At 44.5% G+C, this 17,151-nt stretch overlaps 1 protein-coding gene across 5 annotated transcripts in view; it reads right to left on the reverse strand.

Annotated features, from left to right (window-relative positions):
• Positions 1-2,560: 2,560 nt before the first annotated feature.
• The window catches only part of hps5 (HPS5 biogenesis of lysosomal organelles complex 2 subunit 2), a 28,349-nt gene continuing 13,758 nt past the window's right edge, over positions 2,561-17,151 (reverse strand). For 2 of the 5 annotated variants that reach the window (XM_035395646.1, XM_035395643.1), the window contains exons 14-24: positions 13,174-13,320; positions 11,999-12,067; positions 10,700-11,235; positions 8,753-8,873; positions 8,146-8,295; positions 7,360-7,479; positions 7,134-7,247; positions 6,334-6,440; positions 5,364-5,670; positions 4,273-4,354; positions 2,561-3,921 (exon numbers count right to left, since the gene is read on the reverse strand). In XM_035395646.1, coding sequence (XP_035251537.1) covers positions 4,294-4,354; positions 5,364-5,670; positions 6,334-6,440; positions 7,134-7,247; positions 7,360-7,479; positions 8,146-8,295; positions 8,753-8,873; positions 10,700-11,235; positions 11,999-12,067; positions 13,174-13,320 — 1,732 coding nt within the window. In that variant the 3' untranslated portion in view covers positions 2,561-3,921; positions 4,273-4,293. Of the gene's footprint in view, positions 3,922-4,012; positions 4,355-5,363; positions 5,671-6,333; positions 6,441-7,133; positions 7,248-7,359; positions 7,480-8,145; positions 8,296-8,752; positions 8,874-10,699; positions 11,236-11,998; positions 12,068-13,173; positions 13,321-17,151 lie in introns of all 5 variants that reach the window. The other 3 variants (XR_004762786.1, XR_004762785.1, XM_035395645.1) reach the window with 3 other exon arrangements.

The raw sequence follows: 17,151 nt of genomic DNA on the forward strand, positions 1-17,151 counted from the left end.
CTCAGAGTTTTCCACCTCAGATGTTAGTGTTCGTTCCTGTGCGCGACACCCAGCATTCCTCTGGGTCTAATACCAATACTGTGTGTGTTCTCATGAGTAAGTTTCATCTGATAACCTGTGTGTGAGCCTGCCTAAAGTCAGTACATCAGTGAAACTGACTGGCGTTACAGTATCAGTACGTGTCAACAGAAATCAATGTGTGTGTGTGTGTGTGTGTGTGTGTGTTTTTGTCTAAGAGCGACCGTCTCTTTCTGAGCGTGTCTCATCGTACGTGCCAGCGGATATGTGACTGCGTCTCAGTGTGTGTGCCTGTCTCTCCAGGTGTGGAGGGACTTTTATAACCTGGCAGCGTAAGCAGGTATGTGCAGAATCCACTTATCGCTCCCTCTGGTGACAAACATCCCACATCAAACAATGATGAGTCTCTCCTACTCTCCTTCCTGGCATTTGCAGTCAAATTCAATTTAATACAGTCTTTCATAGAATTAGCATACTGCAGATTTATGTGGTTTAATACAGTCCTTTTTCTCTTTCATTCGTAGCCGACAGCAGTTAGGTGTTTTTCAGTTTCATAAAATATTTGGTTTCTAATGCTAAAACTTAATCTAATCTGTAGTATTTATACCATAATACAACTGTACCTGTGGAGATTTTGTGCCACTGGTGACTCTGTGCCACTGGAGATTCTGTTCCACCGGAGATTTTGTTCCACTTGAGATTCTGTGTCACTGGTGACTCTGTGCCACTGGTGACTCTGTGCCACTGGTGATTCTGTGCCACTGGAGATTCTGTGCCACTGGTGATTCTGTGCCACTGGAGATTCTGTGCCACTGGTGATTCTGTGCCACTGGTGATTCTGTGCCACTGGAGATTCTGTGCCACTGGAGATCCTGTCCACTGGAGATTCTGTGCCACTGGAGATTCTGTGCCACTGGAGATTCTGTGCCACTCGCGTATTCGAGACGCGGGCGGGAGGGAAAATCCCGGGAACATGAGGTCACGTTTATTTCGACAAAGACGGTCACAATTATTATCCCTGTTGAAAAGCTTGACCTTGACTCAATAACGTTCACCTATCCCACGCGTGCTCCACCTCCTCCTTTGATGTCCCAGGTGTGTGGAGGCTCTTAGACACCTGCTCGGAACGATATTATCAGAACAGCGAGACTGAAAAGGAGCATGTGTCAGGACCAGGGAAAGAGAAAGGAGGGTCTTTTCTACATTTGTAGGCCGTCTGTCATCTACATTTATTATTGGGGCTTTCTGCCGCTCTGTCGAAGAACCCGCCATATTGCTGGATTAGTAGAATCGTCTGTTATGTCATATTCATTTCGAATGAAACCGCTGCCAAAGCTTTTTCAAACAGTGCAACCGATCGCGAGTGTTTATGTCTTTCATTTGATTCCAGGCATGCAGATGATTGCTTGAATGCCATTACATTTTCATTATTATTATTATGAAATATATGCCCAGACTTAAATTGTATTTGAAGTTTGGCTGACTCACTAACCAAATTATATTCCTACTGTTATCACTACTTTCTTCAAAGGCCTAAAGGGAACACATTTCATGAGAAGAAAACTATAAATAGTATTGGGTAGATCTGGATTCCCAACATAATGATGACCCAACAAGTAGTATATAGCAGTGCTTTCAGATGCATTCAATGTCCCATTTAGTCTAATTACAAAGGAGGTACCTGCTTTAAGGATAACATTTAAAAAAGGGAAATATGTTTATTGTGTCCCAGAGTCAATATTTGAGCAGAGCACTTTTCACAGCATTTACTGCTTTGACATTTTTGGATACTTATCAATCAACTTTTCACAAGAAAGTGCATTTTCCCTCAATTTCTCTGAAGCTCTGTTAAGTCTAATGAAAAACAGGAACATTCATGTCTTACTATCTATGGAATTCCAATCAGGGCTTGACTAGGTCATTCAAGAAAATTCACTTTCCATTCACCAGCCATCTAGGTAGATTTGGCCTTGTGCTTCAGGCTGTAGTCAAATTCCTGTCATTGAACAGAGCACTGAATTACCCCCTTAGTTACAGGACTTTAGAAAATTGAAGCAGGTTCTCTAGGATTTCCAATACTGTGAGAATACGGTGGGGGGACACTGACTGATGAGCCATTACTTTCTCAGTCCCAACATTCTCATTTGAAGAAGAATATAACGGTGCTTCTATTGTTTTAGCAGTATATAGCAGTGCTTCATTGGTATATGGCAGTACATTAGTGGTGTATAGCAGTGCTTCATTGGTATATAGCAGTACTTCAGTGGTATATAGCAGTACATTAGTGGTGTATAGCAGTGCTTCATTGGTATATAGCAGTACTTCAGTGGTATATAGCAGTACATTAGTGGTGTATAGCAGTGCTTTAGTGGTATATAGCTGTGGTTTAGTGGTATATTAGCAGTACATTATGGTATATGGAAGTGCATTAGTGGTATATAGCAGTACTTTATTGGTATACAACAGTGCTGTAGTGGTATATAGCAGTACTTCAGTGGTATACAGCAGTACTTTAGTGGTATATAACAGTGCTTCGGTGGTATATAGCAGTACTTTATTGGTATACAACAGTGCTGTAGTGGTGTACAGCAGTACTTCATTGGTATATAGCAGTACTTTATTGGTATACAACAGTGCTGTAGTGGTGTACAGCAGTACTTCAGTGATATATAGCAGTACTTTAGTGGTATATAACGGTGCTTTAGTGGTATATGGCCGTGCTTAAGTGGAAGCTGCTAAACAGGACACTGAGGAAAGATAATGCGGCACAGAAGAAAGAGACATGCATTCCAGTATGATTAGCAAAACACAAGCAACTGCATTTCTGTACAACCAACGATACACAATTCAGCTGCATTCCTGTACAGCTGTCTCTCTGCCAACACGGCTTGCATTGGAACAGGCACCCTGAGGTACGATTTCAGAGAAATAAAAAGAAACACAAATTGTTTTCATAGGGATGGATGTGGAAAGTTTATAAGCAAGGTCAACAAACAGATATAAAAGTACACAACTATTCACCTTAAGACTCTCCATTACCTCATAAGAGATTAAATGTGTTCTCTATATTTTCATCAGTATTTGTTCATGATTAAGCAGCAGTTTAGCTTGGTATGCAGTAGACACATTAAATATGGGGTTAAACATTTTTCAGTACCTAACAGACGCACTTGAGAAAGAGTTGATCACTTAAATTAATGAACGAGGGCTTGCAGGATTAATTTCTTTAAATCCTCACATTTTAAAATAATGCACCCAACACCCAGATGCGATGGGGTCTCATATATACATTCAAGGACACGCTTAAAGAAAATCAGTATTGGCTCATAAATGCACATGATCAAAGGCTTCGGCTGAATTACTCTTTACAAGTAACCCTCAAACAGCAAAACATTTAACCAACTCCAGACATATGAGAAATTAATATTTTTTACATATTAAAACAACAATGAAGACATTTTAAAATCCATAACACTAAAATAAAATACTGTTATTTAACCACCTGTCATACAAGTGTATTGGTTTAGACTTGGAAAGGCTGGACACCAACGCCGGTCACGCACATATTCTGACCAGACCTCGTTCAAACGCATTTGAAAACCTTAAAACCGTTTAGTTGCCATACTATGTGGAAACACCCAAATAGATCTCCAATATTTTTTATATATGTATACTAATATGTTACGAAACAAAATGTACAACCACATGAAAGAGTTAAAATATTTCAGATAGTCTTTGGGCCAGGTCTGATTGCAGCCGTAGTCACAGTTGCACAGGCTTGGCCAACAGTCACAGTGGCCGGCTCTAGGCCTGCAGTCAGTCACAGTGGGCTGCTCTAGGCCTGCAGTCAGTCACAGTGGCCTGCTCTAGACCTGCAGTCAGTCACAGTGGCCGGCTCTAGGCCTGCAGTCACAGTCACAGTGAGCTGCTCTAGGCCTGCAGTCAGTCACAGTGGGCTGCTCTAGACCTGCAGTCACAGTGGCCTGGTCTAAACCTGCAGTCACAGTCACAGTGGCCTGCTCTAGGCCTGCAGTCAGTCACAGTGGCCGGCAGTCAGTCACAGTGGCCTGCTCTAGACCTGCAGTCACAGTGGCCTGCTCTAGGCCTGCAGTCAGTCAGAGTGGCCTGGTCTAGACCTGCAGTCACAGTGGCCTGCTCTAGGCCTGCAGTCAGTCAGAGTGGCCTGGTCTAGGCCTGCAGTCACAGTGGCCGGCTCTAGGCCTGCAGTCACAGTCACAGTGGCCGGCTCTAGACCTGCAGTCACAGTGGCCGGCTCTAGGCCTGCTGGGACCAGAGGAAACGATCACAGCGCTCCAGCATGGTCTGGATCAAAGCCCTGGAGGAGACAGAGAGAGGAGATAAGGGCCACACAACATACAGGCGACACAAAAAGCTTTCATTGTGTGTGTGTGTGTGTGTGTGTGTGTGTGTGTATACATAGACGGGCGACAAATTAAAAGGAAAAACCTGAATAAATGTGTTGAGGTAGAAAGAGATCTAAGTGACTTTGAGAGAGGGTTCATTATTGGGCCACGGATGGCAGGACCTTCAGTCACAAAGACTGCTCAACTGGCTATTCTTGCAATAGGAAGAGTGACTAACGTGACATCTGCATTTAGATCTATGGGGAAAAACATCAGTAAATAGGGTTGGGAATCGTGGTTGAAAGCGCACATTCGATGACCGTGATGCTCATGCATTAGAGCGATATGTAAGGAAAAACAGATGAGCACCTCTTCCTCACGTGACTGAGAATGTCAAGGCAGGACGTGATCAGACTGTCAGCAAGAACAGTCCGTCAACAACTACATAGAGGGGGATATTATAGTAAGGTTGCAGTGCATAAACCCCTCATTACAAAGACAATTGTATGATCAAAATTGCACGATTGTGAATTGTATCATCAAAACAAAACAACAAAAAAAAAAAAACGAAAATTGTGGAACACAGAGCCAAATCAAGAGAAAAAATATGCCTCTGTCCCAAACATTATGGAGCTCACTGTATATGACTGTTGTGTGACGCTGACAGGATGCAGGGCGACATAGCTCAGGAGGTAAGAGCGGATGTCTGGCAGTCGAAGGGTTGCCGGTTCGATCCCCACCCTGGCCATGTTGAAGTGTCCCTGAGCAAGATTTTTTTTTTGAACCCGTGTTCAGCAGTTGTCTACGATCATGAAAATGCACTTTTTTGTACGTCGCTTTGGATAAAAGCATCTGCCAAATGAATGTAATGTAAAGACGCCTAACCCCTAACTGCTCTGGTGAATGAGAGGCATCAATTGTTAAGCACTTTGGATAAAAGCGCTATATAAATGCAGTCCATTTACCATGTCCTCGCCTTACCTCTGCCTCTTTTCCGCCATTCTCAGCAGCTCGCAGATCAGACTTGAGCGTGGTCCCAGCTCCACACATATCCCACAGTCCTCCAGTGCCTCAATGGCCCGGTCCGGCCCGATTATACGGGCCAATCGCAGCACCAGGCTCTCCGGGCTGATCTGGCCGCGCGAATCACAGGAGCCGTTGGACAGACCGTTACCGTTGGGCTGGGCGGGGCCGGGGGAGGGGTCAGGGGCGGGGTCAGGAGAGTCACGCTGTTGCTGGGAAAGCTGGAGGAGGAGCTTCCATTCCTCCAGGGTCTCAGGGTTTATGCCTGAGTGATAAAAGAACACTGCTTCACCTTCTCAGCAAGTATCTGCGTGTGACATCAGTTTTCATATCATTCGTCTTAATGCGATACCACTGAAGGTATAAACTACACATGAAGTTTAAAGTTATAAGAGAAGACAGAGAAAAAAGTTATATGAGAACCATAAAAAAAAATGAATCACAAAGAAGATACTAATCGTGAAGATCCTAATTTCAGTAATCTTGCCATGCTTTACAAACAGGCCAATAACTTAGCTTGCTTCCGATACAAGCAATGCTGTGTGAAATGTAATGCTCTCCTCAGGAGCTGAGGAGGTGCATGGAGGTGTATCTTTAAGCTGTAACGCCCTCCTCAAGAGCTGAAGAGGTGCATGGAGGTGTATCTTTAAGCTGTAACGCTCTCCTCAGGAGCTGAAGAGGTGCATGAAGTTGTATCTTTAAGCTGTAACGCTCTCCTCAGGAGCTGAAGAGGTGCATGGAGGTGTATCTTTAAGCTGTAACGCTCTCCTCAGGAGCTGAAGAGGTGCATGGAGGTGTATCTTTAAGGTGTAACGCCCTCCTCAGGAGCTGAAGAGGTGCATGGAGGTGTATCTTTAAGCTGTAACGCTCTCTTCAGGAGCTGAAGAGGTGCATGGAGGTGTATCTTAAAGCTGTAGATGTTGCTCACCATTGGGTCCCTCTAACAGGCTCAAGTCATCCAGGCTGCAGATGGTAGCAAAGGCCTCTGGGCGGCGCTGTAGCTGACAGCACAGAGACAGGTAGCCTGTCCAGTACCTGAACACAGAAAGCAACAGTTAGCTGATGTACCTGCACATAGAAATCAACAGTAACCTGATGTATCTGCACACAGAAATCAACATGAATGAGCCATAAACAATCTCACTGTCAAGAGTTCAGAGCCAGTTATGGTCATATGACACCATGAAATTCACAGCTGCCCACTATAGATGACTATCCAGGATAGGTGTGAAAGAGCACATGACAGAAAATGGATGAAGAGAACTAAAAGGTTTCAGCTGTGTTCATTCATTCATTAAGCCTCATGATGAAGAAGGAGTCTTGCTGCTTCCAAATGTATACAAAGAGTAAAAATCATATAAAGCAATAAAAGGTTATTTTGTCGTAAAGTGTGCCATTTCTAAACATGAAAGCTAGAAGGGTGAAATGGCACGCTCGTTCATAACTGACCACCCAAAAGGATGCATCACTGATTGGTTAAAATGTAAATCAATCAAAAAAATTATTTGTGTGTGTGCTTGTCTTCTGTGACTGTCAATGACAAGAGTTACATACAGTTTGTTTTTGTAAATTAAATTAATGCACTTTGTGAGTAATATCTTGTCCCACCTCACCCATGCCCCCCGGTTTGGGAACCGCTGGGACAGACTACCCCTGCCTCTATCACCTGACCACTTTTCTGGGCCAGCAGCATTCTGAACCAGGAGATGCGCAGGCGTGTCCTCTCACCCAAAACTTTTGCAAGTCTCCGCCATCTTCTGCTTGGAGGCCAGGTCAGCTGGCAGCTGGATCAGGAGGGACAGGAGACGCCCGTATCCCCATCGGAAAAGATGAGAGCGCCACCTAGGCGGCAGGATGAGTTATGGCACCGATACCAGAATACGGGCAAGTTCACACATTACTACACACAGACGTGGACCCGCGATGCGGAGTTGTTCCTGGGCCCGGGCTGTACCTGGGCTGTCCGCTTAAGGTCAGGGTGTCGACTTTTTGTGGTGCATCATGGGATAGCGCCAGCTCCAGCCATTCTTGCCGCAGTGATTCGGGCTGAAGGAGGGACCCAAGGAAGGAGAGTCTGGAGGGAGAAAACAAGCAGACCAATGAGCTACACACAGACAGGAAACCACTGACACTCTCACATATACATTACAATATGTGGTCAATTAGAGCCAAATGACAAAGGTAATTCTAGGGTATTGGGAACACTATGGCATTAGGAAGTCGATGGATATGGGCAGCCAGCTCTGCTCACACAATGCCAGGTCATGGCTGAAACAGAGGGAAATGAGCATGTTCTGCTAATTACATGAATAATTACACACATTACATGAGAACGAATAAGTAAATAATAGCAACAGATAATAACAAGAACCTGAGGCCATTTAGCCCCAACTTAAGACATTGGATTAAGCCTGGATTTAAATGCCCTTTAGGGTCTCTGTGGCTACTACACAGCCTAGCAATCCCTTTCACACATTAACAACTCTATCAGTGTCAAGAAACACTTCCTAATATGGTAAATGGTAAATGGACTGCGTTTATATAGTTATACCTAAAACCCAGCTTTAACTCATTTCCTTCTATGTGCCTTCTTCTACTTAAGAAATGAACCTGAAAAACCATGTAGTTCATTCTGTTAATCCAGTTTGTTGATCCCTTTTATCAAATATTTCCCTCGTTTCCTTTTTGCTGAGCCTGAAAAGATGAAGTATCTAAAGTCTCAAACTCGGAACTCATTCACCTCTGCTCCTCTGCACGAGAGTGCACCAGGTTATCCAGGTAGGCCAGGAAGTGGCTCCTGTTGGCCATGGCCATGACGTCAGAGGGGAGGATTGTGGGATAGAACTGGGCGAAGGAGCGGACAGCCAGCTCGCCATGCTTCTCATACAGCCTGGCATGGGGAGATTGTACAGATGCAAGAGAATGTTCGTTACATATGGAAAACATTTGCTTTCAGAGATCACACTGAAAAGGGGAAACAATACCCACTGTGTGTCTGAGCATGTGCATACATGTATGTTCATTTGTGTGCGTGTACGTGTGCGTGCCTGGATGTGCGTAAACGTGTGTGTATGTGTGTGTGTGTGTGTGTGTGTGTGTGTGTAAATGTGTGTGAGCAGGTGTGTGTCTGTGTGTTGGTGTGTGCAAGTGTGTGTGTGTGTGTGCAGATGTGCTTGTGTGTGTGTGTGTGTATATATGTGTGTGTGTAGGTGTGTGTGTGTATGTGTGTGTGTGAGCAGGTGTGTGTGTGTGTGTGTGTGTGTGTATGTGTGTTTATGTGTGTGTGAGCAGGTGTGTGTGTGTGTGTGTGAGCAGGTGTGTGTGTGTGTGTGTGTGTGTATTCATACCTGTGCAGGTGAGCCAGCAGTGGGGGTGGGGTCCAGGGCTGCAGTTCCCTCAGTGTCCGAAGGGACTTCAGCAGGTCCCCCTTCTCTATGACCGGCACCACCGGACTGGACCGAGTCAGCTCTGCCACACACACACACACACACACACACACACCACAGACACACACGCATAAACCAGACATTAACTTCTCAAATTCACTCTACTCCGACACTCTAATATCGACCAGCTCTACTGATCATTCCCCAAAACCTCACAACTGCACTGTTTTTTTCTCTCAGAAAGAGCCCCGTTGTTCCACCATCATGAAAAATCCACATCCGCTGCAAGACTGAGTCAGGGATGTGAACCTACCGTTGAATCTGCAAAGAAACTATTCCGTTTACACGTTTTACACAACGTGCCACACAAGATTATGTCTTCAACCATGGCCTCGCCCCACCCTTCAAGCTTTTAGATTTCCCTTGAACAGTCTGTTACTGTGGCAGGAGCATTAACATTTGTGTTACTGGTTAGCTAACACAAAACAATAAGCCTCTCTGATAGGGTGAAACATCAGCAAAAGGGCCAGTACAGTTTGGGAGAACGGATACCACTGACAAGCCTGGGATTTTATTTTTGGTACTAGGGGAAATCCCCTCTATATTAAACAAACAAGGGGGTTTTACTGTGTCTTTGATGGGGATTTCCAGCAGAAATGTCATAAGCACCTCCTAAGACTGCCTTCAAACTCTGACCCATAGGAATTATGAACTGAAATACTCTGCAGCACACATTCATACGTAGTGGGATTTTCTTGCTTTACGTCGGGATAACGAGAGTGAACTCGTGTGTGATTCTCTCAGTCCCACAGTTCCAGCCCTAGCAGACCAATGAGGTCCCCGTTCCGCCGGGTTATAACACGGCGAATATAACCACGCCCATATGAACTGGAGGGATGAACTGTTTAAGGCTGGATGTTCTTAGGCATGTGAGGATGCAGCAAAGTATTGTGTATTCACCGTACACTGACACAGGGTACACCATGGCTACTTGTGCATACAGTGAACAGAAGTATGTGTTAACTGTGTTCATTCAGTGGTATATATTAACGGTGTTCATTCAGTGGTATATATTAGCTGTGTTCACTCAGTGGTCTATATTAACGGTGTTCATTCAGTGGTATATATTAACTGTGTTCACTCAGTGGTATATATTAACTGTGTTCATTCAGTGGTATATATTAACTGTGTTCACTCAGTGGTATATATTAACTGTGTTCATTCCGTGGTATATATTAGCCATGTTCATTCAGTGGTATATATTAATGCTGTTCACGCAGTGGTATATATTAACGGTGTTCATTCAGTGGTATATATTAGCTGTGTTCACTCAGTGGTCTATATTAACGGTGTTCATTCAGTGGTATATATTAACTGTGTTCACTCAGTGGTATATATTAACTGTGTTCATTCAGTGGTATATATTAACTGTGTTCATTCAGTGGCATATATTAACTGTGTTCATTCAGTGGTATATATTAGCCATGTTCATTCAGTGGTATATATTAATGCTGTTCACGCAGTGGTATATATTAACGGTGCTCATTCAGTGGTATATATTAATGGTGTTCATTCAGTGATATATATTAACTGTGTTCACTCAGTGGTATATATTAACTGTGTTCATTCAGTGGTATATATTAACTGTGTTCATTCAGTGATATATATTAACTGTGTTCACTCAGTGGTATATATTAACTGTGTTCATTCAGTGGTATATATTAACTGTGTTCACTCAGTGGTATATATTAACTGTGTTCATTCAGTGGTATATATTAATGATGTTCATTCAGTGGTATATATTAACTGTGTTCACTCAGTGGTATATATTAATGATGTTCATTCAGTGGTATATATTGACGGTGTTCATTCAGTGGTATATAAGAGCAGCTGCAGGAGGACCCTCACCGAGCAGGCCTGCGATGTACGCCTCCCGGACCGCGGGCAGGTCCCGGTACCTGAACGCACAGGCCCTTTGCATGCGCTCGGGATCCAACAGGAAGAAGTACCGACGCAGGAAGGAGCAGGCGCCCTCCTCGCAGGAAGCGCCACCATGGAAACGGCCCAGGTCCAGGCTGAGGGAGGCCAGCTGCGAGAGGTCGGCCAGCAGGTTGGAGGGCACGGGCTGCGGCGAGGTCACACGGATCGGCTCTGCCGGCCCCCCCTCGGGGCCCTGGGGCCCGGGGACACCCTCGGCGGCCCCTTCCCGGCCGGGGCGCGCCTCGTCCCGCTCCTCTGGCCCCCCCTCGGTGGCGGTAGCGCTGCTGTCGGGACGCTCCCCCTCGCAGCCTGGTTCCAGAGGGTTCTCCGGGCCTGGCGGGTTCTCCTCGGCCGGGGGAGAATCGTGCGGGCCCAGGACCCGCTCCAGGACCGGCAGCCACTCTTGCAGAACCTCTCCCAGACAGGCCGGGTCCAACAGAACCACTGGGTCCTGCACTTGAGAGCTGACAGAACATAGAAAAACACTATAAAACCAGCATTTTACCACAGTCATGTTTCTAATGCAGGAAAATCAACACGCGTGAACAAGTGTCAACTGCATGTGTGGGTGTGTGTATGTGGGGTCCCTGGGCAGAGCTGCATGTGTGGGTGTGTGTATGTGGGGTCCCTGGGCAGAGCTGCATGTGTGGTTGTGTGTATGTGGGGTCCCTGGGCAGAGCTGCATGTGTGGGTGTGTGTATGTGGGGTCAATGGGCAGAGCTGCATGTGTGGTTGTGTGTATGTGGGGTCCCTGGGCAGAGCTGCATGTGTGGGTGTGTGTATGTGGGGTCCCTGGGCAGAGCTGCATGTGTGGGTGTGTGTATGTGGGGTCCCTGGGCAGAGCTGCATGTGTGGGTGTGTGTATGTGGGGTCCCTGGGCAGAGCTGCATGTGTGGGTGTGTGTATGTGGGGTCCATTGGCAGAGCTGCATGTGTGGGTGTGTGTTTGTGGGGTCCATGGGCAGAGCTGCATGTGTGGGTGTGTGTATGTGGGGTCCATGGGCAGAGCTGCATGTGTGGGTGTGTGTATGTGGGGTCCCTGGGCAGAGCTGCATGTGTGGGTGTGTGTGTACGTGGGGTCCCTGGGCAGAGCTGCATGTGTGGGTGTGTGTATGTGGGGTCCCTGGGCAGAGCTGCATGTGTGGGTGTGTGTATGTGGGGTCCCTGGGCAGAGCTGCATGTGTAGGTGTGTGTATGTGGGGTCCATGGGCAGGGCTGCAGTGCTCACATTGCTCGGTCAGTGGCCTCTCTCAGCTCCTGGAGGTGCGTATCTGCACCAAGAGAGTCGGCACTCGACCTGTGCGATAAAAATACAAACAACAAATTAAACATAAAAATAACATCAACCTGTGAACATTTACGCCAGTGCACACGGTTAATACCTAACTAATTTAGATCGTGTCTAAGTTAAAAAACTGTATGCTGTTTAAACAACCATGTCTAGATATAGACAGCAAGGAGTCTCCTCCAGGGAGCATCTCTCTCACATAGACCAGCTACACATTGAGATAACATAAACCTACTCCTGATATAAACAGCAATGAGTTTCCTCCAGGGAGCATCTCTCTCACATAGACAAGCTCCACATTGAGATAACATAAACCTACTCCTGATATAGACAGCAATGAGTCTCCTCCAGGGACATCGCTCTCACATAGACCAGCTACACATTGAGATAACATAAACCTACTCCTGATATAAACAGCAATGAGTTTCCTCCAGGGAGCATCTCTCTCACATAGACAAGTTCCACATTGAGATAACATAAACCTACTCCTGATATAAACAGCAATGAGTCTCCTCCAGGGAGCATCTCTCTCACATAGACCAGCTCCACATTGAGATAACATAAACCTACTCCTGATATAAACAGCAATGAGTTTCCTCCAGGGAGCATCTCTCTCACATAGACAAGCTCCACATTGAGATAACATAAACCTACTCCTGATATAGACAGCAATGAGTTTCCTCCAGGGAGCATCTCTCTCATATGAAAGGTCTTTCTCTGACTCTACTCTATGTGAGTCTAGCTGTGGACTGCAATGTAGTCTGCGGTAGGATGATGAAACCACATCTTTTGGAGGAGTACAGGAGCAGTTATCTTCACTCTCCGTGAATCGTTAGTGGGGGATTGTGTATGAACACAGCTACAAATAGTCACTGAATATTCAAAATTAGGGTAGGAACCGGATATAGTCAGGCAATTTCGGTAAAAAATGTATATTTAAAAAAAGGTACAATGACCTGCTGAAGAAATATGATAATAAAACTTACTAAAAGCTACACTAAAAGTTTCAGACTATTACTTCTACATACTGTACAGATATTAAGCCGTTACTTATAAAATATGGGGTTTGATTTATGACATGATGGCAGTCATCAATAAATAGAATATTGACTCACTCTTCGTCCCTCTCCTCGGAGATTGGGGTGCTGGTGACCGCCACATCACTCTGCCCCCCTTCCTTCAGGTCGGGACGAGCCCAGAGCTCGGAGTTCATCTGGAGGGTGTTGATCTTCTCCGTGGTCTTCTTGACAAAGCTGGAGACACTGAGGTACACAAGCGAACGCAGGGATCATACCCTGAGCCAAAAACAACACAAACAATTCCAGCGGTCCTTCAAAGTGGAGAAACTGCTGGGCCGTGCGACCTCCGTCACGCTCGAAAGTCTAAGACTAATATAAGCTGTTCCCCTTTCATTCACAAAAAACATACTTCTAGTTCCTCTTTGCAGTGACCAGGTGGTGAAAGTAACAGCCTCCCAAACACATCACTACACATTCACAAGAATCTATGGGACAGACATGAGTCAGATCAGAAAGGCTAGTCTGCAGCCAACAAAAAAAAAGAGGAAAGCAAATATCTACACAGAATTCATATTGGCATCGTAGCATGGTAAAGACAGGTGGAAAGCTCATTTCTGTAAGAGAGGCTAACATGTCACCACTTCTTTTTCAGGTACACAACACCATGTAATCCTGCAAACGGACGCTGTTGGAACTGGAGGTAAGTAGCACACGCAAAAGTGTGGCAACCACAGCAGTTATATGGAAATGCCTCCTTTATTAAATACAGTAAAACATTTAGAAACGTTTGCAAAAGTGGGATTGACTTTTATCAAACTTACATGACAAAAATAAAAAAAGTTTCATCGCTTTAAATACCTTATCTTCTGCGAAATTTCTCATTTTCTCTCACTCAAAATCTTACTTCCATTGCATGACAGCTTTAGTTCAGTTTCTGAGCGTTCACATTCATAAGCATTGTTTAATACACCGCTTCCCTTCGACTTTTAACAGTTTGGTCTTTCATCACGAAACCGGTCTGACTATTTATGTAAAATTGTGGGCTAAGGGAGTGTGGAAGCAGAGTTCTGCAATTTGAAAATACAACAAATCTACCATTTTTTAAGAAGCTTGGGTCCTTGTTGTCGTGCAGGTCTTGCTATCTGTGGTGTCGTGCTACAGGAGGGAGGACGTGTTGACATCCACATGATATCAGACGTAATGCTCTCTCACGTGTGGGAATCAGATTGAATTACTTATGATGCAGTTAATTGCCTACCAGGCTCATAATAATAATGTTAAATGAAGTATAATGCTTAAGAGTACAAATGTACCGCTGGCTAAAACTTGCGACTCAAAGTTAAGGACAATGAGGTACTATTAACATAGATGACTACACTTACAAAATTTATACCATTATCTCAAAGAAAAATACTAATGCAGCTGTTATGTAATGCAATACCCAGCGCTACCACAAAGAAACCAAGCGAAAATAGGTCAGATTACTTATAATAGATTATCATTACTGTTAGATAGGATATTAGTTGGCTCATCAGAGTCACTGATCATTGCTGACTTAACGCATGACACATGAATATAAGTAAGATAAAAATAGAGCAGGAAAAACTGCAATAACTAAAGTAACTGTAAAAAGCCACAACCATACTATCAAGGCCCCTCCCCCAATCCCAAACGTATCAGACACATAAGGGGCTTACAATACAGACCTGTGTATACAGCATTTAAACCTTCCTTCCCCTACATCACTTCCTTAGGGACAGTCGGCAAAAACCCGGCAGAAGAAGGTCTGATGTGCTGCAAAGTCGGTTCCCCTCAAGCGTTTATGAAAGATTATCAAGAGACGGAGAGGGAGGCGTCACTCAACCCAGGGTCAACCGCTCCTCGCCGCGTTTCAGCACGGACGTCTGCCGAGCGCCTTGTCGCGAGCACCGAGCCGCGACCTCGCAGGCCGTCCGTGCGCCACCATTTTGTCTCACTTCCTTCTCCAGAGTCAGGGGTTTCGGGTTCTCTTTTGCTTTACGAAAACAGGGAACCGGCCGCCCACGCCACCGAGCCGGCTGGGCGTGTAGGCGGTCAAATGCACGACCGACTCGCGTCCTAATTCACGCACCTGCGATGAATGTGACTTTTGAGCATCGAAGTTGTTTGGGTTTTCCCATGCAAGGCAGTACAATGCTGGGTTATTGTTCTTCACTACTTTATTACGCTATTATGTTTATACATTAACTCACTAAACTACGTTTCTAGGGGGAAATGGCCTCCATAAATTCCCACTGGCCACAAGGTTCAGATTATAAATCTAGTATATTTGTGGCCAAACTGTGAAGTCCAAAAAAATAACCAGTAAATTGCCCATAAGTGCTTAGCCCTTATGACACTATCCGTGTTCTCAATTACAATGAGCTGGCTCTGCCATATTTGGTCTTCCACCACCTTAAATACATATATATTTTTTTTTTTAAAACAACAAGAGTTCCTCAAACACAATAACTTATGTTTAAACATAATTTATGGAACTCAAGAAATCAGATTTGGGAAATTCATACATGGACACCACAAACCAAAAACATTTCAGACTGTGAATTATGCAAATGAGTTCATTACAATCATATCTGGGTGCCAAATTAACTGTCAAATTTAGTGCATAGATACTGCGGCTGAAGCTTTATGCTTTATAATTGTGCCTAATCTGAAAGAGAAAACTGCAGCCACTATGAGAACTAACAAAAAAAAACAAAAAAAAACAGGCAAGTTTGGCACTCATGATTCTATGATTAAAAATACACATTAAAAAGACTGAAATCTACACACACACACAGAGACTTCTCCTTTGAGAGTCCGTTTCCACTCAGGAAAAGCATATTTGTGAAAAATTACTTGAGTGCTCAAGCCAAAGAAACTGCAGCTGTGGTTAGAAAGACCGCAACAGCATAATATTTTCTGCGTTATCTTGAAGCATCAAACTAATGGTATAGAGCTTTCTGGTATAAAAAAAAAAAGAATTAGTGGAAGCTAGCAAGCTAGGCTAACATTTATTATTACATTTGTGTATTCCCGTTGTTTGTGATGCACATGACTTTATGAAACAGAATCTGACGACACCACAAGTTTGTACAACAAAGCCAGAAAACCAGAACCGTTGCTGTAGTTAAGCTAGCTAGCTATTTAATCAAAGTGCTTACAGGCTATACAATGTCAATAATCAGTAAGCACAACAATCAGTAGTTATCTATACTATGTACTAGTGCGCAACAGCTACATACTAGCCAACTAAATGATCATAGACTGTGATAGCTATACGGTAGCTAGCTATGTAATCAATGTGCAGTAGATGAACTTCTGAAAATGAGAAACCAATAGACACTGATGGCGCTGGAAATGTATGTATTTTATAAATTTACTTAAAAAAAATAAAAAAATAAAAACAGGCTCATAGTAACATGTGCTTATGTTCATGACATGTGTCTAAGCAAAAATAGTTGCATAAATCAAATTTCCATGTGAGGGAATTATGGATACAGTGTTTGCATGTCCTCCTGTCCACCAAAGGCATCTTATACAGTGGAATTACTGGAATTACACTGCTATACTTCACACACGCTAACAGTGAATGTGGAAAAACACTGCAGAAACACTTGTAGCTAGCTAAACAGCTGCCCAGACTGTGCTACCTATAAAAGTTAAACATTGCAACCGTGTATTCATTAGCTGGCAGGCGGCCACTGAAACACTACAGGGGTCACACACAGCTGGGAAACTAACTAGCTGGATGGATGCGGCGCTACTTTCCAGCTAGGCAAGCTGCTCGCTGGTACACAAACAGCCCACTGGCGTATTCAAACTACGTTGCAAATTTGAATGCGATCCGCTGAAGATGCACAATCGTATATTTCTCCCCACTGCTGTTTACAGTTTTGTCCAGGAGGTGTCAAAGTTAGCGTCAGGCGGACGAGCCCTGAGCGCGCGTTTCAGTTTGCTGCAGAGGGCTCTGCGCGTCCCTGAGGAGCAGAAGAAAGTCACATTACATCATCACTCTCAGTCCGGAACCCTTTCTCTGTCCTTCTTTTGAAGTGT

The sequence above is a fragment of the Anguilla anguilla genome, chromosome 16, assembly GCF_013347855.1.
Source record: "Anguilla anguilla isolate fAngAng1 chromosome 16, fAngAng1.pri, whole genome shotgun sequence".
Taxonomy (NCBI): Eukaryota; Metazoa; Chordata; class Actinopteri; order Anguilliformes; family Anguillidae; genus Anguilla; species Anguilla anguilla.